Raw genomic sequence first — 21,742 nt, forward strand, 5'->3', positions numbered from 1 at the left:
AGTGCTTTAACATTCCTGTCTTTAAAGAACCAAGTGTCTTTATAAAACTGATTGAACAGACGGACCAAGTGTTTCAACCTGACCGTCTTCATGTGGTGAACGCAGTAGGTTTAGCTTGTATGAGGAGAACCCGCTGATTCTGGTTCTGTTGTTGGCAGGTTTGACACTGAAGAAGAACCTGACTGTGGTTCTGTTGTAGGTTTGATGGGGAGCAGGTGGAGGTTGGAGGCGAGGCGTCCTCCATCGACTCGCCCTGGAGCCGCTCCATCGAGGATCTCCACGGAGACGCTGGCCTCCCCTCGCCCTCCTCCTCCGGACCGAGAGCTGCCCGACACTCCATCAGGTGAGAGAACCGGAGACACTGAGAGACACTGGAGACACCTGAGATACACTGAGAGACACCTGAGAAACACTGAGAGACACCAGAGAGACATCAGAGAGACACTGGAGACACCTGAGAGACACCTGAGAGACACTCCTGAGAGACACCTAAGAGACACTGAGACATAAGAGACTCTGAGAGACACAGAGAGACACCTGAGACACTTAGAGACACCCAGAGACACCCAGAGACACACAAAGACACCCAAGACACCCAGAGACACCCAGAGCCAGTCAGAGACACCTGAGACACTCAGAGACACACATAGACACCCAGAGACACCAGAGACATCCAGTGACACTCAGAGACACCAAGAGACACCCAGAGACACACAAAGACACCCAAGACATCCAGTGAAACTCAGAGACACCAGAGACACCCAGGGACACCAAGAGACACCCAGAGACACCCAAGAAACTCAGAGACACCCAGAGACAGTCAGAGACACCCAGAGACAGTCAGAGACACTCAGAGACACCCAGAGACACCAGAGACACTCAGGGACACCGGAGACACTCAGAGACACACATAGACACCCAGAGACACTCAGGGACACTCAGAGACACCCAGAGAGACCCATAGACACTGAAAACAGTCTCTCAAAGGATAGGAAACAGATAATAAAGACTTTAACAACATGTGTTCTGCAGCTCTGCGATGGTGACTCGCTCCAACACGCTGCCCAGTCGCCGGACTCTGAAGAACTCAAGACTCGTCTGCAAGAAAGACGACGTACACGTTTGTGTCATGTGTCTGAGAGCCGTCATGAACTACCAGGTACTAGCATACTCATAGTATATATATTTAAGCAATAGCTCACGACAGGCTGTGGAATATGGTCATTCTATCACAGTTAAGGGGTGTGGTTCGGCCCGACGCGAAGCACCCTCAACCATATATTACGGCCCGAAGTGAGCTATTGCTTTTATAAAACGGTTACCTAGTGTGGCAATATGAAAGTGAAATACACACTCTAATTTAAATAGTTTTTATTAATAAATATTCAAAATAAAATAGTCCCTCCGTTGCCTTCTGCACAAAACATAGTGCAAGGTGGTTGCTATGCAACATAACTTATAGCTAGCGAACATATTAGACGGAGAGCGTTGATCCATTATTTGGCTATTTATTTACATTAATGTGTATGTTGCTGTTTATTGTGCAGCCACTGAAAACCTGTCCAACATCAGTAGCATGGCTTACGTGGTTAATAGGTTGAGGTTGTTCTAGGGCCAGAGGTGCCCAGTACGTCGGGGGCAATGCTGGTAGATCGCGAGTCATTCATAAAAAAAAAAATCCAGCTCCGTTAAAATAGACAAAACAGGTTTTGATCCCTCCTCCCTTGGCCTCCCTGCCACTTAAAGGCGGGGTAGGTAAGTTTCAGAAACCGGCTCGAGATACACTTTTTGTTATATACCATGGAATGATCTTAACATCCGAATAGCAATGAATATCTGAAGTGCTTTGACAAAAAATCCATTGAAAAATGTCATCTGTGGAACCCAAAATACTGTAAAAACTATAACCAATCCGTTTAGCCGGCCCGGCTATACGGATTGGATTGCCGCCCTGTCTGTCAGCCTTCCATCTTGTGCACGCACAAATGTATCTTGTGCCCTCATTGGGCGTGCCGTCATTGGGCGTGCATTGCAGCAGTACTTCATTGACACGCCAGCAACACGGCCACTTTCACAGTGGCAAAGTTAGGTTCAACATCGTCTACTGGTCGCAAAAGAAAAATGTAACGGAGCAAATTAAGAACAAAAAGAAAGTGGAAACTAGGAGAAGTCAAACCAGAGTCAATATCGGAGTTGCTTTGGCTGTGTAGTATTGCTAACCTAGATGTGTTTAGCTTTGCCTGATATGTAACGTTACTGCAGCCTGCTCTCGCGGAGGAGGTGCTCTGTAAGGAAGTCTGAAGGAAGGGGCGGTCCTTTTTGGCTGTGTACTTTCACATGTTAGTGCATTTGAGCCGGTTTCTGAAACTTACCTACCCCACCTTTAATTCAGGAGTTTACTTGATTGACAGAAAAAGCAACCTATCGTTTTCCAGTCTGTTAACCCAGAATGCAAAGCGATACAAAATCAGTCAAGTCCCGGGAAAATTCAAATTTAAGTTAAAGAGACAAACGACAAAATGAGTGAGGGACCGAGCAAGAAGCTAAAGACATACCACTGCAACCAGAATGGGAGGAAGAATATTTGTTTGTATTGTCACATTCAAAGGTTATTTGCCTTATTTGTAAAGCAAGCAAGAAAGGTAACGTGGAGAGGCATTATCGGAGTGTTCACAAGGCATATGACAGCGACTTCCCTCCGAGTAGCGAGTTGAGAAAGAGAAAGGTCATGTATTATTGCTACGCAAACATTATCTCTTAGTCTTAGTGTCGCCAACTCGTTTCTAACATGCAAAAAGACCAACAAATGCGTTTATGATGTATTTTCGATCTTTCCAATCCAGACCAGATCTCTCTCTCCGTCTGTGTGCGAGGGGGCGGGGCAGTTTACACACACTCAGCTGTTACATGCAGCAACACACGGCGGGGATGGCGGAGAGAAGCGCTCCAAGGTGTGGTTAAATGTTACCCGTCTTGAGGTGGACAATGCTCGTTGCCAAGAGAGTTTAGCATGTAAGGGCACGAGCAATTTGTCTAAACATTTAGCAAAGTGCTCCACATCCAGACGGAGGAATGCACCGGGTTCGACTGTCTTTCTAGTAGCTCTGTAGCCCCATCCACGAGTAACGTTTCCACGTCAGCAACACACGAAGTTAACTCAATTATACAAACATGGGTTAATGATTAGAGGTAACAGAGTTACTCTTTATTTTGTTAAAGTTTCAGCTATTCTGTTTACAGTTCTGTCATCACATTATTTAATACCATTTGTTAAAACATGGTTGTTTCTTTTGATGTGAAATATTATTTATTTAATTAATAAAAAGCAATGTTAATTTTGTTCAAAATGTGTTTAGTTAATTTAATAATATATGTATTTTAGAATCAAGTATTCATCTTTATTGTCTTCATTGTTAGTTTCCACATACCTAAAACAACCTCAAGCTAAATCTAAAAGTTGATGGCTAAATAAGAGCGTTTGAGAAATTGTGCAAGTCATAATAGTCCGAATAGTCGATTAATCGTTTCATTAATCGATAGATTCATCGATTATCAAATGAGTCGTTTGTTGCAGCCCTGTTGTAGTTATCCCATGTATAAATAAAATGTGTTGTTCAGCAACCCTTGCAATTTGGGATTTTAGTTTTGGTTGGTAGACCTCGGTGAGCTGGTCATTTCAAAAGTAGCTCAACAGCCAACAAAAATGTGGGCACCCCTGTTCATTGGCTGTTGCTTGGCGTGGCGAGAATATTTCCCCACTTTCTCCGGTCCCCGAGATTGGGCTTCCAGTAGCTCTGGAGAGAGCTTTCGCACCTGTGGCCACTAACGGTCATCACTTCTCTGCTTTGTTTCAAGACCCGCATCAGAAAGCTTTTGAATGGTGGTACTTTTCCAGTTGGTCTACCTGCTCTTCACGTAGCTCTGCATGTCGTCGTTTAGGTGCTTTTTTTTCTGGAGATAGGCACTTCTCAATCCACTCCTCCATAGTAAGGCCACCCCGGAGGTCGAAGGCTAGTAAGGGATAATGTGCAGCAAGGCGGCACCCAACAGGCAGATCAAAAATAGTTTGTTGTTACTGTTTGAACTACGAAGCAACGCCAAACGTTTTTGTGGACCTTTTTGATTACAGATTTGAAAACATCGTTGCTTGCTTTAAAAGTAGCACTATTCATGATGTCAAACCTTGGAAAGTATCTAGATATCCCTGCCCTAATGCCAAAGGAACTGGCAACTGAATATGTTTTGCCGTTTGATATCTATGTGTGGACCGTTGCGTAAAAAGGAGGGTTTCTGCACTTTTTTCTTTGAAACAAACTACATGCAGTTTGCTTTTCAGCCCAACTGTACAGAGTTCAATCGACCGGACTTCTTTCTGCAGATGTGAGCGTCCTTAACAACGGTCAATAAGTCCTTGCTGCACATTATCCCTTAAATGTTTCCATCTTAAGCTTTGTTAGATAGTTAGTTTCGTAACGGACGTAATGTAACAGCTGTAACGGTTGTAGCTTTTCTCAGACGCGGAGGGATATTGACTTGTTGTGAAAAGTAACTACAATTCTACCCGTGATATACGCTCATTATATCACGGCTAAGAAACAATCAGATTGCTTGATTTGACTTGTCCGTTTTATAAAGATATTTATATACTATGTATATACTGTAATTATTCCTGTGTCCCCAGTACGGATTCAACATGGTGATGTCTCACCCTCACGCCGTCAACGAAATCGCCCTCAGCCTCAACAACAGAAACCCCAGGTACACACACACACACACCAGGGGTCCACTGCATAACTACTTTACTGTGTTCTGCTTATGTCTTTAGTGAATATATAAACGTTTTAACTGTCTGTCTCTCACCTGACTCTCGTCGTCAGGACAAAGGCTCTGGTGTTGGAGTTGCTGGCGGCAGTATGTTTAGTCAGAGGAGGACATGAGATCATCCTGTCGGCCTTCGACAACTTCAAAACTGTAAAGAAACCACACACACATAATAAATGTCTCATGGGCTGGTTGGGTGGTTGATTGGTTGGTTGGTTGGTTGGTTGGTTGGTTGGTTGATTGGTCGGTTGGTTGGTTGGTCGGTCGGTTGGTTGACTGATTGATTGATCTATGTGTTGCAGGTGTGTTCAGAGTCGATGCGTTTTGAAAAGTTGATGGAACATTTTAAGAATGAAGACGACAACATCGACTTTCTGGTATGGAGAATTTAAACAGTTTGAACTTTGTTCAGGTAACTCACACCCTTCATGTTGACCTGCAGGTCTCCTGGTGGTAAAAACATCATACTGTAATAACTGGTAGCTGAGGACAGTGTGTGTTAGATGATAATACTTTGAACATTGGTTGCTAAGTAACAGTGTGTTGTTGTTACCGGTCTCTCAGGTGGCCTGCATGCAGTTCATCAACATCGTGGTTCACTCGGTGGAGGATATGAACTTCAGAGTCCACCTGCAGTACGACTTCACCAAACTCAACCTGGACGAGCACCTGGAGGTAAACACATGACCCTCTGTCAGCCAATCACACGCTTGTAAGACGTCACATCACATCACACGCCTTTCTCCCTGCCCTAACCCCACCTGTCTCCCTGCACTAACCCCACCTGCCCCCCCCCCCCACCTGTCTCCCTCAGAGGCTGAAGCACACGGAGAGCGACCGGCTGCAGGTTCAGATTCAGGCGTACCTGGACAACGTGTTTGACGTTGGGACGCTGCTGGAAGACGCAGAGACCAAGACTGCTGCTCTGGAGAGGGTGGAGGAACTGGAGGAGAACCTGGGCACGGTGAGACAGATAGACATTGCCCCCGCGGTCTATTCCTGTCTGTCTCTATGTGTCTCTTACCTGTCTATCTGACCTGTCTGTCTCAATGTCCATCTCTAAGATGTCTGCCCGGGTGCTGGACGTGGAGAACGAGGCGATGCTGAAGATCGTGGAGCTGGAGAAGCAGCTGATGCAGACCAACAAGGAGCTGGACCAGATCCGGGTCAGAACCTTTAGAAAGATTTATCATGTTTAATAATAATTTCTATTAACTGTGGAGCTTTATAGAGTGTGGTTAACCCATGGTCTGTTAACCCATTAACTGTATGTTAACCGTTAACATGCTGTTTGTTAACCCGTTAACTGTCTGTTAACCGTTAACTGTCTGTTAACCGTTGACATGCTGTCTGTTAACCCGTTAACATGCTGTTTGTTAGCCCGTTAACATGCTGTTAACCGTTAACTTGCTGTTAACCGTTAACCATCTGTTAGCCGTTAACATGCTGTCTGTTAACCGTTAACATGTTGTTAACCGTTAACATGCTGTCTGTTAACCGTTAACATGCTGTTAACCGTTAACATGCTGTTAACCGTTAACATGCTGTTAACCATTAACATGCTGTCTGTTAACCGTTAACATGCTGTTAACCGTTAGCTGTCTGTTAACCGTTAACATGCTGTCTGTTAACCCGTTAACATGCTGTTTGTTAACATGCCGTTAACCGTTAACATGCTGTCTGTTAACCCGTTAACATGCTGTCTGTTAACCGTTAACATGCTGTTTGTTAACATGCCGTTAACCGTTAACATGCTGTCTGTTAACCCGTTAACATGCTGTTAGTTAACCCGTTAACATGCTGTTAACCGTTAACTTGCTGTTAACCGTTAACTTGCTGTTAACCGTTAACTTGCTGTTAACCGTTAACTATCTGTTAGCCGTTAACATGCTGTCTGTTAACCCGTTAACAGTCTGTTAACCGTTAACTGTCTGTTAACCGTTAACTATCTGCTAACTGTTAACATGCTGTTTGTTAACCCGTTAACATGCTGTTAACCGTTAACATGCTGTCTGTTAACCGTTAACATGCTGTCTGTTAACCCGTTAACATGCTGTCTGTTAACCGTTAACATGCTGTCTGTTAACCGTTAACTATCTGTTAACTGTTAACATGCTGTATGTTAACCGTTAACTATCTGTTAACTGTTAACATGCTGTCTGTTAATCCGTTAACTGTCTGTGAACAGGACGTGTACGCCAGCAGTAACTCTCAGGTGCACACGCTGCGGCGGATCGTGCGGGAGAAGGACCAGACGATCCGGAGACAGAGTCGTTTGGAGCGCCAGGCTCAGGAGGCTCAGCAAGCCGGAGGACCAGGAGCTCCACAGCCCCCGAGAGGAGAGGGAGACGGGGGGGTCGGGGACTCTGCCTCCCCCTCACCTCCACCCTGTCCTAACCTGTCCCCAAGGTGAGAGGCTACCTGGAGGTCAATGGTTCTCTGAATCTATTTCTGGATGTTCTCCTGAAATAAGGTCTGTTGTTAACACGAGCTGAAGAGTTGTTTTGTTCTACTGGTGGATTTAGAAACGGAGGTTGATAACAAGAGTCTAAATGAGCCGCCTTTAGCTGAGCGGTCCTGTGAGCTACTTTCTTTGAATGTGATTTATATAGTTTATCGCTCATAACCAACCAATGATTGATCTTCCCAGTCCAGAGACCGTAGCGTATCACAGCATAGCTCCAGGGATGGGCGGAGCTACGGGGATGCTTGCCCCGCCCCCTCCCCCACCTCCTCCACCAATGCCAGGCACAGGTCAGTTTCACCTCCACCAATCAGAGCGCTGGATTGGTCTTCAATCATAAAGAGAAAGTAATCTAGTCTCCTGTTTAACCTTTCAGTTTCCAATGGGTCGTTTCCTGCCCCTCCTCCCCCCCCTCCACCACCTCCCCCCCCCCCCTCCCTGTCGGACCAGTGAACTTTCATCCTGCCCCCCCCCTCCCCCTTGCGCTCCCCCTCTCCCGGGCTCCGGACCCACTGTCATCTTTAACTCCGGACTCGCAGGTAAAAACACATTTATATATATGTATGTATTGTGGGACAGATGTGTATATAATTTATATAAAAACATGTGTTTTCTATAACAGCTGGGGGGTTTAGAAGATGTTTGTGTTTTATTTGTGTTGTTTTTCTCTCTTCTGCTGACAGAGGGTCCTCTCAAGTTATTCTGTATGTTTTACAATCTTTAAACATCCCTCACTTTTAACCTCTTTTATCTTATGGTTAACCTGGATACCTGCCTCTGCTCACCTGTCTCCTTGCTCATCTGTCTCTCTGCTCACCTGTCTCTCTGCTCACCTGTCTCTCTGCTCACATGTCTCCCTGCTCACATGTCTCCCTGCTCACCTGTCTCCCTGCTCACCTGTCCCTCTGCTCACCTGTCTCTCTGCTCACCTGTCTCTCTGCTCACCTGTCTACCTGCTCACCTGTCTCCCTGCTCACCTGTCTCCCTGCTCACCTGTCTCTCTGCTCACCTGTCCCACTGCTCACCTGACTCTCTGCTCACCTGTCTCCCTGCTCACCTGTCTCTCTGCTCACCTGTCTCTCTCTGTCTCTCTGCTCACCTGTCTACCTGCTCACCTGTCTCCCTGCTCACCTGTCTCCCTGCTCACCTGTCTCTCTGCTCACCTGTCCCACTGCTCACCTGACTCTCTGCTCACCTGTCTCCCTGCTCACCTGTCTCCCTGCTCAGCTGTCTCTCTGCTCACCTGTCTCCCTGCTCACCTGTCTCTCCGCTCACCTGTCTTTCTGCTCACCTGTCTCTCTGCGTGCAGCGGTGAAGATAAAGAAGCCAATCCAGACCAAGTTCCGGATGCCGGTGTTGAACTGGGTGGCTCTGAAGCCGAGCCAGATCAACGGGACCGTCTTCAACGACATCGACGACGAGACCATCCTTGGGGTAACAGACAGACATTATAATACCTTTCTGTCTCTCTGTCTGTCTCTCTGTACCTGACTGTCTCTATGTACCTGTCTCTCTCTCAGGACATTAACGTGGAGGAGTTTGAGGAGCTGTTTAAGACGAAGGCTCAGGGTCCGGCGGTGGACTTGACTCTTTCCAGACAGAAACTTCCTCAGAAAGCTCCGTCCAAAGTTTCTCTGCTGGATGCCAACCGGTCTAAAAACTTGGCCATCACTCTGAGGAAGGCGGGTCAGGGGTCAGAGGTTATCTGTCGCGCCATCCACACGTAAGACAACAACAGCACTAAGTGAAATCTCTAGATTGTCGGCTCACTGTCGGTTGGATGTCAGCTGGATGTCAGCTGGCTGTCGGCTGGATGTTGGCTGGATGTTGGCTGGATGTTGGCGGACTGTCGGTTGACTGTCAGCTGGCTGTCGGCTGGATGTTGGCTGAATGTTGGCTGGTTGTTAGATGAATGTTGGCTGACTGTCTGCCAGAGGTTGGCTAAGTGATGGCTGGATGTCGATTGGATGTTTGCTGGATTTTGGCTGGATGTCAGCTGGATTTTGGCTGAATGTCGGCTGGATCTTTGCTGACTGTTGGCTGGATGTTGGCTGGATGTTGGTTGAATGTCGGCCGGATATTTGCTGGATGTTGGCTGAATGTTTGCTGGATGTCGGCTGGATGTTGGCTGGATGTCAGCTTGATGTTGGCTAGATGTTAGTTGGATGTCAGCTTGATGTTGGCTGGATGTTGGCTGACTGTTGGCTGGGTGTGATTGTCGGCTGGATGTTTGCTGATTGTCGGCTGGCTGTCGGCTGACTGTCGGCCGGCTGTCGGCTGGCTGTCGGCTGGCTGTCGGCTGACTGCAGTCCCTCTATATGTCCTCAGGTTCGACCTCCGGACGGTGAGAGTGGACTTCGTTGAATGCCTGATGCGTTTCCTGCCCACGGAGGCCGAGGTGAAGCTGCTCCGTCAATACGAGAGAGACAGAAAACCTCTGGAGGCTCTGAGCGATGAAGACAGGTTCATGATGCAGTTTAGCCGCATCGAGAGGCTCAACCAACGCATGACCATCCTCACCTTCATGGGCAACTTCAGCGACAATCTGCAGATGCTGACGCCGGTGAGAGGTTACAGACAGACAGGTTACATACAGACAGGTTACAGGCAACAGGTTACAGGCAGATAGACAGGTTACAGACAGACAGATTCTAACCCCAGTGAGACAGACAGACAAGTTACAGAAAGACAGGTTACAGACAGACAGCTTACAGACAGACAGGTTAGACGGACAGATTCGAACCCCAGTGAGACAGACAGACAGGTAGAAACACAGCTAAACTGATCTCTCTCTCTCTTGTGTTTCCTCAGCAACTCCACGCCATCATCGCTGCTTCAGTTTCTATCAAATCCTCTCAGAAGCTCAAGAAGATCCTGGAGGTCAGTCTGAGTTTATAGAGATACACACTTTATACTGCGTTAAATACACAGTGTGTGGCATACTGGTGGTGTGTGTATACTATATGTCATATAATGAATGTGTGTGTATACAATCTGTATATAATGAATGTGTGTTTGTATAATCCTTTTCATAATGAATGAGTGTGTAGATCATCTTGGCTCTGGGGAACTATATGAATAGCAGCAAGAGAGGAGCTGTTTACGGATTCAAACTGCAGAGCTTAGACCTGGTAACACACACACACACACACACACACACACACACACACACACACACACACACACACACACACACACACACACACACACACACACACACACACACACACACACACACACACACACACACACACACACACACACACACACACACACACACACACACACACACACACACACACACACACACACACACACAGTGTATCTGAGTGTTATGTGTGTGTGTTCCAGCTGCTGGAGACCAAGTCCACAGACAGGAAGCAGACGCTGCTGCATTACATCGCCAACGTGGTGCGAGAGAAATACCCGACGAAGAGCCTGTTCTACAACGAGCTGCACTACGTAGACAAAGCTGCTGCAGGTGAGCCAATCACAGGATTCCGCGGTGTCTTAAAAAGTCTTAAATTTGATAATCTGAATTTAAAGCCTTAAAAAGGTCTTAAATATGACCAAAAAAATAAGAAAGGTCTTAAATATGATTTGGAAGGTCTAACAAATGATGGGATTTGAAAGGGACTTCTGTGTTGCGATCGCGTCTAAAATGTGTTTTGGGGGAAATGTCCAGGCTGCAAAGTAACCAGGACGGTAAGAGCCTTTCAGTTCCCCCCAACAATTTGTATTGAAATAAATCAACATGGAACCAGTAATCACTAACTTTGTTTCCCCCGGCCCCTTATCGGAGAACACCCAGCTAGTAACCTAGCAACCAAGCTTCAGCTAGCGGCAGTCAGAAACTCATGTCTCTTCGAATCTACTTACAAATAAATATGGGGAAGTGTAAGTTCAAACGTATTTGGTTGGAAAACATCAAATTTAGTGCTTGGTTGAAACCAGTGGAGGGGAACGTGTTTGAAGCCCGCCGCACCATTTGCAAAAGAAATCAGCGTTTATTTTGCTAATGTAGCGTTAGCTAGTTTAGCGTTAGCTAGTGCAGCAGCTCCCGCAACAACACCGGGGGACCTCTGGGCGACGTTTGGGTCTGCGTCAACCCTAAAAGCGGAGGTGCTGTAGATGCTAAATACCGTAGCCACACACACACACACACACACACACACACACACACACACACACACACACACACACACACACACACACACACACACACACACACACACACACACACACACACACACACACACACACACACACACACACACACACACACACACACACACACACACACACACAGCTCGATTATGGCAAAAATCATAATCACGATTATTTTTGGTCAATACTTGATATCACGATTATTAAATACGATTATTCATTGACTTTGAAAACATCCATTTTTTGAACTTTAAAACAAATAATAATTTGAACATTATCTTTTTAACTGTTGATTACCCTGAACGTATAATTCAACTGAAAAAGCAATACAAAAATTAATTAAATAAATGATATATTTAAATAAATAATATCAAAATAATAAATACCAATAAACAAGATCCACAAATATTTTGGAGCGCACTTCCACAAGCTACTAAACATATATAAATATGATAAATAAATATAAATTAGACTTAAATTAATTAGATTAACACTAGAACTGCCGCACACACACACACACACACACACACACAAACACACACAGCTGTATACCTAAAACCGCCAACGGGTGAAATGTACCCGCTATTGATTTGCAAGGTACAATGTTATTTTATTTATCATACAGAACAGTGAGTTTTGATCGCAAAGGGATGAAACTTATACCAATAGAATCTGTGGACTCTCAGCTTTTCATATGACATAGTTTGTGCAGATAGCATGAAGTATAAAATATCGCTACAAGTGCTGATTTAAACGCTTGGTGTTAGACTTGTGTTTTGTTTAGGTACAAATCTCTCTACCTCTCTCTATCTATCTATAACTATCTATCGATCTATCTGTAATGTTCTGTTCTATGAACATATAATTGTCTACATAAACAGACGACGCGGACTACTTCTCTCATTACGAGTGTCCATCTTTATTCAACTGGCACGTAACCTGCACACATGCATTACGTCCTCAACGTGAGCTCCGTAATCCGAGATCAGAGGGTGCTACATAACACACTTTCAGGAAAAGTCACGGACTGGGAGACTTTAATATGTTATGGAAAAAAGGTTACATACAATAAAAAAACAGCTGCGGGTAAAATTTACCCGTTGGCGGTTCTAGTGTTAAATATGTTGTCACTGTCACAACCTAGCAAAGCTAAATAATAGTTTTTTTCGATTATGTTGTTTTTGTGATTGTGGCAGGCCAAAATCGTAGTTGCGATTAAAATACGATTAATTGCACAGCCCGAACACACACACAAGCACACAGAGACACACACACATACACACTTTTTGGCTAACACAGTTCTGTACTGTTATGCTGTTATTAGACCCTCCAGAAAAACGCGATTCTGCGATCGCAGAATTTACCGCATAATCAGCAAAATGGCACAGATTTTTAAAAGGCCGCATATTTATCAAAAGGCCGCATAATCCCCGCATTTTTCCACACAAAGTTAAGAAAAAAAAAGTGAACTCGTCTTGACGTGACGTCATCAGCTCGCGCATCACAGAATGTAAACAACACTGTATAGAGTGAACGTGTGGAGCTCACACGATAGAGAAAACACCAAGATGAAAAAATCTAATCCATCTCATTTACCGACGAACATTTCTACTAAAGACCGGGCAAAAAGTTGGGGGGGAAACTATTCTGCACCCCGTGCAACTGTGTGTTGGAGCATAAGAGAAAATCGACGTGACGACCCACTTAGATTCATTCAAACATTCGAAAATGCTTTCTGCTGCTGCGGACAAGAAAGACAAACGACTCACGTTCACCGAGGCATCAACCTCCAAAACCCTTTAGAGGGCTACAAGAAACGAAGTGAGTAGCCTACAAGATTGAAGCTGATCAGATAACGAACGAGTAAATGAAAACAGAATGAGGCGGAGAAGGATGTGTGTGTGTGTGTGGGGGGGGGGGGTGTGAGATTAAAATAGCCCAATTGCTTTTACAGTAAATAAACATTGAATGTGTTTAATTGAATAGTAAAGGGGTTTAACGTTAGTGGCAGGTTGTGTGTGAGAGAGAATAAATAAGACACAGCCCAATATTTAAAAAAAATGTTATTCTTTTTCCCCGCATATTTAGCATATTTCGCAACTTTCCGCAACTTCCCGCAATTTCACCGCATAAAATCACATAAAAACCCTGCATGTTTAATCGCATAATCAAGGATTTTTGCCCGCGTTTTTCTGGAGGGTCTATGTTATGTTCAGTCATTGTTCTTATGTTGAACATGAATACATTTACTTTGTAAGTAATTATGGGACGTATTTCTTCTTTCATTACAATTTTCCTTCATACTTTCTTGCCGTGAAATAGCTCTTAGATTCTATTCAAAGTGGTCTTAAATTTGAGTTGTCGAAACCTGCAGGAACCCTGCAATCAGAGCGCTGCTACACACACACACACAGACCTGTCTATCTGTCAGCCAATCAGAGCGATGCTACACACGCACACCTACAGTGGGGCAAAAAAGTATTTAGTCAGCCACCAATTGTGCAAGTTCTCCCACTTAAAAAGATGAGAGGCCTGTAATGTTCATCCTAGGTACACCTCAACTATGAGAGACAGAATGAGAAGAAAAAAATCCAGAAAATCACATTGTCTGATTTTTAAAGACTTTATTTGTAAATGATGATGGAAAATATGTATTTGGTCAATAACTAAAGTTCATCTCAATACTTTGTTATAAACCCTTTGTTGGCAATGACAGAGGTCAAACGCTTTCTGTAAGTCTTCACAAGGTTTTCACTGTTGCTGATGTTTAGGCCCATTCCTCCATGCAGACCTCCTCTAGAGCAGTGATGTTTTGGGGCTGTCGCTAGGCAACACAGACTTTCAACTCCCTCCAAAGATTTTCTATGGGGTTGAGATCTGGAGACTGGCTAGGCCACTCCAGGACCTTGAAATGCTTCTTACGAAGCCACTCCTTCGTTGCCCGGGCGGTGTGTTTGGGATCATTGTCGTGCTGAAAGACCCAGCCACGTTTCATCTTCAATGCCCTTGCTGATGGAAGGAGGTTGTCACTCAAAATCTCACGATACATGGCCCCATTCATTCTTTCCTTTACACGGATCAGTGGTCCTGGTCCCTTTGCAGAACAACAGCCCCAAAGCATGATGTCCCCCCCCCCATGTTTCACAGTAGGTGTTCTTTGGATGCAACTCAGCATTCTTTCTCCTCCAAACACGTCTAGTTGAGTTTTTACCAAAAAGTTCTATTTAGGTTTCATCTGACCATATGACATTCTCCCAATCCTCTTCTGGATCATCTAAATGCTCTCTAGCAAACTTCAGACGGGCCTGGACATGTCCTGGCTTAAGCAGGGGGACACGTCTGGCACTGCAGGATTTGAGTCCCTGGCGGCGTAGTGTGTTACTGATGGTAGCCTTTGTTACTTTGGTCCCAGCTCTCTGCAGGTCATGGACTAGGTCCCCCCGTGTGGTTCTGGGATCTTTGCTCACCGTTCTTGTTTCTCATTTTGACCCCACGGGGTGAGATCTTGCGTGGAGCCCCAGATGGAGGGAGATTATCAGTGGTCTTGTATGTCTTCCATTTTCTAATAATTGCTCCCACAGTTGATTTCTTCACACCAAGCTGCTTACCTATTGCAGATTCAGTCTTCCCAGCCTGGTGCAGGTCTACCATTTAGTTTCTGGTGTCCTTTGACAGCTCTTTGGTCTTGGCCATAGTGGAGTTTGGAGTGTGACTGTTTGAGGTTGTGGACAGGTGTCTTTTATTCTGATAACGAGTTCAAACAGGTTCCATTAATACAGTTAACAAGTGGAGGACAGAGGAGGCTCTTAAAGAAGAAGTTACAGGTCTGTGAGAGACAGAAATCTTGTTTGTTTGTAGGTGACCAAATACTTATTTTACCGAGGAATTTACCAATTAATTCATTAAAGATCCTACAATGTGATTTCCTGGATTCTTCCCCCCATTCTGTCTCTCATAGTTGAGGTATACCTAGGATGAAAATTACAGGTCTCTCTCATCTTTTTAAGTGGGAGAACTTGCACAATTGGTGGCTGACTAAATACTTTTTTGCACCACTGTATCTATCTGTCAGCCAATCAGACAGTGCTATACACCTGTCTGTCTCTCATCTGTCTCACCTGTGTGTCTCACCTCTCCTCAGTGAGTCTGGAGAACGTTCTGCTGGACGTGAAAGAGCTGCAGCGCGGCATGGATTACAGCTGGAGAGAATTCAGCGTCTCGCACAACGCAATCCTGAAAGATTTCATCAGTCGCCACGAAGCACGACTCAGCAAACTGACAGAGGAAGCACACATCGCACAGGTACACACACACACACACACAGAGGTAGCACGACTCAGCAAACTAACCGAGGATGCACAAATCGCACAGGTACACACACACTGACACTGTGTTTCTCTCAGGATGCGTTTGAAGACGCGGTGAAATTCTTCGGAGAAAGTTCGAAGACGATGCCTCCGTCCGTCTTCTTTCCCATCTTCGTCCGATTCATCAAAGCGTACCGGGTGAGTGGGCATCTTTATCATCATCTTCATCACATCTTCATCATCTTCGTCTGGGTTTTGCCTCCTGATGTTTTTAATCTTTCTGTGGGAGCTGGGTCTAATCTGTGTGTGTGTCTGTGTGTCTGTGTGTGTGTGTGTGTGTGTGTGTGTGTGTGTGTGTGTGTGTGTGTGTGTGTGTGTGTGTGTGTGTGTGTGTGTGTGTGTGTGTGTGTGTGTGTGTCAGCTGGCCGAGGAGGAGAACGATCAGAGGAGGCGTCAGGAACAGATGCTTCTGGAGAAACTTGAGCAGGAGGAGCAGCAGGAGGAGGAGAGCACCAAGGTCTGAGGATACTAATATATATCAATATATACTGTGTGTTAACTATTTGCATTGTTTATTGTTGTTATTTATTATTTACATGTTATCCCCAGTCTCCCTCCCACCGGGGGAAGCGCCAGCAGCTGGAGCTTCTCTCTGAACTCCGACGGAAACAAGGGAAGGAAACGCGGCACGTTTACGAAGGGAAGGACGGAGCCATCGAGGACATCATCACAGGTACTCATATATTACTATACTGCTCTCTGATTGGCTGGTATCTGTCTGCTCTCTGACTGGCTGGTATCTGTCTGCTCTCTGACTGGCTGGTATCTGTCTGCTCTCTGATTGGCTGCAGCTCTGAAGACCGTCCCCTTCACTGCTCGTTCGGCCAAACGCAGCTCTCGCTTCTTCTGTGACGCCGCTCACTCCGAGGAGCACTACTGATGACGACACACAGGAGGAACCGGAGGAGAACTGGAGAACCAGAGTAAAGTGAAGGACATGGTCTGTTTGATGATCAGCTGACACGAGTGGCGGCTGGTTCTCATAGTTCTGTCGTTGCGGCTCGGAAGAGAGGGAACCGTTTTTGTTTTGGTGTTTCTTTACGCACACATTAAACCATGAATGAAATCATGGAAACGCACCTTCAGTCTGACGGGTTCTCCGCTGCACCTTCAGTCTGACGGGTTCTCCGCTGCACCTTCAGTCTGAAGGGTTCTCCGCTGCACCTTCAGTCTGACGGGTTCTCCGCTGCACCTTCAGTCTGACGGGTTCTCCGCTGCACCTTCAGTCTGAAGGGTTCTCCGCTGCACCTTCAGTCTGAAGGGTTCTCCGCTGCACCTTCAGTCTGAAGGGTTCTCCGCTGGACCTTCAGTCTGAAGGGTTCTCCGCTGCACCTTCAGTCTGACGGTTTATCCACTGGACCCTTCAGTCTGACGGGTTCTCCGCTGCACCTTCAGTCTGACGGGTTCTCCGCTGCACCTTCAGTCTGAAGGGTTCTCCGCTGGACCTTCAGTCTGAAGGGTTCTCCGCTGCACCTTCAGTCTGACGGGTTCTCCGCTGCACCTTCAGTCTGAAGGGTTCTCCGCTGGACCTTCAGTCTGAAGGGTTCTCCGCTGCACCTTCAGTCTGACGGTTTATCCACTGGACCCTTCAGTCTGACGGGTTCTCTGCTGGACACGCCCACTAATCGATGGGACCAATCAACACTTTGTTTTCTATATTTCTGCGACGTCGTGTTTATATGTTGTGATTGGTCAGAACCACACCAACCTGAAATCAGAGTTCTGCAGGTTCTGTGGTTCTTAAAGATCTGTGGTTCTAGAGTTCTGCAGGTTCAGTGGTTCTGAAGGATCTGTGGTTCTGGAGTTCTGCAGGTTCTGTGGTTTTATGTTCCTTTCTGTATCTGTACAGGGTTCTGCAGGTTCTGTGGTTCTGTTTGACGAGCCTTGCCCCCATGAGGGGGGGGAACATGTTATCTGTGAATAATAAGAACACCAGTCTGACTGCTGTGTGAACCTGTTAGCTCGAAGTGTAGCCACACCATGTAAAACACGTCTGTTAGCACGTCTGTTAGCACGGCTGTTAGCACGATGAAGCTAACAATCATATATATTCTCACAGTATCATCATGTTAACTAATATACAAATATTCAGAGGAACAGGAAGTGACAGGTTCACACAGCAAGGACTTTAATAACACATTAGGAAATAACTACGTATTTAAAACTGTAAATATTAAAACAGTAAATATTAATGAAAACCGGATCTGATCCGTCAGGAAAACACATCCTGATAAACGTGAATAAAGGACTTTTGTTTCTGAATAAATTAAAGGGGTATTTGTGTAGCCCCCCCCCCCCCATAAAGATTTACAGCACAAAGTTTTTTACGTGTACAGAAACGTTTTCTAGACGTGTTGTTGTTATTGTGTTGTTCTGCACTTTGTGTCAATAAACGCACCGTGTATACGAGACGCTCTCTTTATTTCAAACTGATTTATCATTGGTGTGGTTACATTCACTACATTACCCATAATCCTCAGCTGCAGATCATTATCTTCATTATTATACAAAGTTACATAAAATAGGTATAATTTCTCCCGTCTGAATGGCTGTCACAGTGTCCTCTCTGATTGGCTGCCTCCGTATATTGATCACAGTTAATCATCATGTTATGTGAGTCAGTGATTTGAGACAACGTCGTACAGCTGAGGTTTATCCAGAGAACGAGACTGAGGGACGACCTTTGACCCCAAGTCCTGAGACCTACACACACACACACACACACACACACACACACACACACACACACACACACACACACACACACACACACACACACACACACACACACACACACACACACACACACACACACACACACACACACACACACACACACACACACACACACACACACACACACACACACACACACACTTTAGTATGGACATGGCAGCATCATGCTCGTTGTATAGTTGTATTCATATTTTTATAAACATTATTTTTGCAGCCGCTCACCCTGAAGACCCCCCCGGCCAGCGGCTGCTTCCTCCGCTCTGATTGGTCCAGGCCAAGACTGGCTGAGGTCACGTAGAGGTCGGAGAAGTCCAGACCCCCAAAACAACAGGAAGTGGTCTTTGTCACCGGTAGAGAAACAGTCTGCAGACACACACCTGAAACAACAACAACTACACCTGAGACTACAGGTACACCTGAGACTACAGGTACACCTGAGACGACTACAGGTACACCTGAGACTACAGGTACACCTGAGACTACAGGTACACCTGAGACTACAGGTACACCTGAGACGACTACAGGGTACACCTGAGACTACAGGTACACCTGAGACTACAGATACACCTGAGACTACAGGTACACCTGAGACTACAGATACACCTGAGACTACAGGTACACCTGAGACTACAGGTACACCTGAGACTACAGGTACACCTGAGACAACAACTACACCTGAGACTACAGGTACACCTGAGACTACAGGTACACCTGAGACTACAGGTACACCTGAGACAACAACTACACCTGAGACTACAGGTACACCTGAGACAACAACTACACCTGAGACTACAGGTACACCTGAGACAACAACTACACCTGAGACTACAGGTACACCTGAGACAACAACTACACCTGAGACTACAGGTACACCTGAGACTACAGGTACACCTGAGACTACAGATACACCTGAGACTACAGGTACACCTGAGACTACAGGGTACACCTGAGACTACAACTACACCTGAGACTACAGGTACACCTGAGACAACAACTACACCTGAGACTACAGGTACACCTGAGACAACAACTACACCTGAGACTACAGGTACACCTGAGACTACAGGTACACCTGAGACAACAACTACACCTGAGACTACAGGTACACCTGAGACAACAACTACACCTGAGACTACAGGTACACCTGAGACAACAACTACACCTGAGACTACAGATACACCTGAGAATACAGGTACACCTGAGACTACAGGTACACCTGAGACAACAACTACACCTGAGACTACAGGTACACCTGAGACAACAACTACACCTGAGACTACAGGTACACCTGAGACAACAACTACACCTGAGACTACAGGTACACCTGAGACAACAACTACACCTGAGACTACAGGTACACCTGAGACTACAGGTACACCTGAGACAACAACTACACCTGAGACTACAGGTACACCTGAGACAACAACTACACCTGAGACTACAGATACACCTGAGACTACAGGTACACCTGAGACTACAGATACACCTGAGAGAACAGGTACACCTGAGACTACAGGTACACCTGAGACTACAGGTACACCTGAGACAACAGATACACCTGAGACTACAGGTACACCTGAGACTACAGGTAGACCTGAGACTACAGGTACACCTGAGACAACAAATACACCTGAGACTACAGGTACACCTGAGACTACAGGTACACCTGAGACAACAAATACACCTGAGACTACAGGTACACCTGAGACTACAGGTAGACCTGAGACTACAGGTACACCTGAGACAACAAATACACCTGAGACTACAGGTACACCTGAGACAACAACTACACCTGAGACTACAGGTACACCTGAGAGAACAACTACACCTGAGACAACAGGTACACCTGAGAATACAGGTACACCTGAGACAACAACTACACCTGAGACTACAGGTACACCTGAGACAACAACTACACCTGAGACTACAGATACACCTGAGACTACAGGTACACCTGAGACTACAGGTACACCTGAGACTACACGTACACCTGAGACTACAGGTACACCTGAGACAACAACTACACCTGAGACTACAGGTACACCTGAGACAACAGGTACACCTGAGACTACAGGTACACCTGAGACTACAGGTACACTACAGGTACACCTGAGAGAAAAACTACACCTGAGACAACAGGTACACCTGAGAGAACAACTACACCTGAGACTACAGGTACACCTGAGACTACAGGTACACCTGAGAGAACAACTACACCTGAGACTACAGGTACACCTGAGACTACAGATACACCTGAGACTACAGATACACCTGAGACTACAGGTACACCTGAGAGAACAACTACACCTGAGACTACAGGTACACCTGAGACTACAGGTACACCTGAGACTACAGATACACCTGAGACTACAGATACACCTGAGACTACAGATACACCTGAGACTACAGGTACACCTGAGAGAACAACTACTCCTGAGACTACAGGTACACCTGAGACTACAGGTACACCTGAGACTACAGATACACCTGAGACTACAGGTACACCTGAGACTACAGATACACCTGAGACTACAGGTACACCTGAGACTACAGATACACCTGAGACTACAGGTACACCTGAGACTACAGGTACACCTGAGACTACAGGTACACCTGAGAATACAGGTACACCTGAGACTACAGGTACACCTGAGACGACTACAGGTACACCTGAGACTACAGATACACCTGAGACTACAGGTACACCTGAGACTACAGGTACACCTGAGAGAACAACTACACCTGAGACAACAGGTACACCTGAGACTACAGATACACCTGAGACTACAGGTACACCTGAGACTACAGGTACACCTGAGACTACAGATACACCTGAGAGAACCCACAGGTACACCTGAGACTACAGATACACCTGAGAGAACCCTCAGAGTACACTGAGGTTCTGACTGACCGGTTTCGGGGTCGATGTTGAGGACTCGCCCTCCGTTATAAATCGCCACCCAGAGACGACCGTCCGCGTCCACCGTCATCCCGTCAGGAAGCCCCTCCCCCTCGGCCAGGTGGTACACAACACGCCGGTTACCTGGGCAACACAGGTATACAGATTAAGATTGTGTACCGCATTCAAATATATTTATTGCAGTACAAGCACAAGATGATAAATGCATGTTTACTGCAGTACAAGTACAAGATAATAAATGCATGTTTACTGCAGTACAAGTGCATG

The 21,742-nt window shown here is 45.9% G+C and overlaps 2 protein-coding genes across 4 annotated transcripts in view; one reads left to right on the plus strand and one right to left on the minus strand.

Moving 5' to 3' along the window:
- Nucleotides 1-18,228, plus strand: part of fmnl2b (formin-like 2b) — a 23,321-nt gene extending 5,093 nt beyond the window's left edge. Inside the window, 24 exon segments of the mRNA XM_079669769.1 lie at nucleotides 200-343; nucleotides 1,033-1,159; nucleotides 4,682-4,758; nucleotides 4,878-4,971; nucleotides 5,124-5,198; nucleotides 5,386-5,496; nucleotides 5,636-5,785; nucleotides 5,886-5,987; nucleotides 7,010-7,230; nucleotides 7,472-7,575; nucleotides 7,662-7,731; nucleotides 7,733-7,824; nucleotides 7,969-7,989; nucleotides 8,595-8,719; nucleotides 8,806-9,008; nucleotides 9,614-9,848; nucleotides 10,097-10,165; nucleotides 10,336-10,416; nucleotides 10,637-10,766; nucleotides 15,594-15,754; nucleotides 15,856-15,957; nucleotides 16,181-16,276; nucleotides 16,369-16,492; nucleotides 16,611-18,228. Of these exon segments, the coding sequence (XP_079525895.1) occupies nucleotides 200-343; nucleotides 1,033-1,159; nucleotides 4,682-4,758; nucleotides 4,878-4,971; nucleotides 5,124-5,198; nucleotides 5,386-5,496; nucleotides 5,636-5,785; nucleotides 5,886-5,987; nucleotides 7,010-7,230; nucleotides 7,472-7,575; nucleotides 7,662-7,731; nucleotides 7,733-7,824; nucleotides 7,969-7,989; nucleotides 8,595-8,719; nucleotides 8,806-9,008; nucleotides 9,614-9,848; nucleotides 10,097-10,165; nucleotides 10,336-10,416; nucleotides 10,637-10,766; nucleotides 15,594-15,754; nucleotides 15,856-15,957; nucleotides 16,181-16,276; nucleotides 16,369-16,492; nucleotides 16,611-16,699 (2,803 nt within the window). The 3' untranslated portion in view covers nucleotides 16,700-18,228.
- rgn (regucalcin) overlaps nucleotides 18,224-21,742 on the minus strand; it is an 11,061-nt gene continuing 7,542 nt past the window's right edge. For all 3 annotated transcript variants that reach the window (XM_079669771.1, XM_079669772.1, XM_079669773.1), the window contains exons 6-8: nucleotides 21,467-21,598; nucleotides 18,778-18,932; nucleotides 18,224-18,522 (exon numbers count right to left, since the gene is read on the minus strand). In XM_079669771.1, the coding sequence (XP_079525897.1) occupies nucleotides 18,472-18,522; nucleotides 18,778-18,932; nucleotides 21,467-21,598 (338 nt within the window). In that variant the 3' untranslated portion in view covers nucleotides 18,224-18,471. The remainder of the gene's footprint in view (nucleotides 18,523-18,777; nucleotides 18,933-21,466; nucleotides 21,599-21,742) is intronic.

The sequence above is a fragment of the Notothenia rossii genome, assembly GCF_949606895.1.
Source record: "Notothenia rossii genome assembly, chromosome: 3".
In the NCBI taxonomy this organism is placed as follows: domain Eukaryota; kingdom Metazoa; phylum Chordata; class Actinopteri; order Perciformes; family Nototheniidae; genus Notothenia; species Notothenia rossii.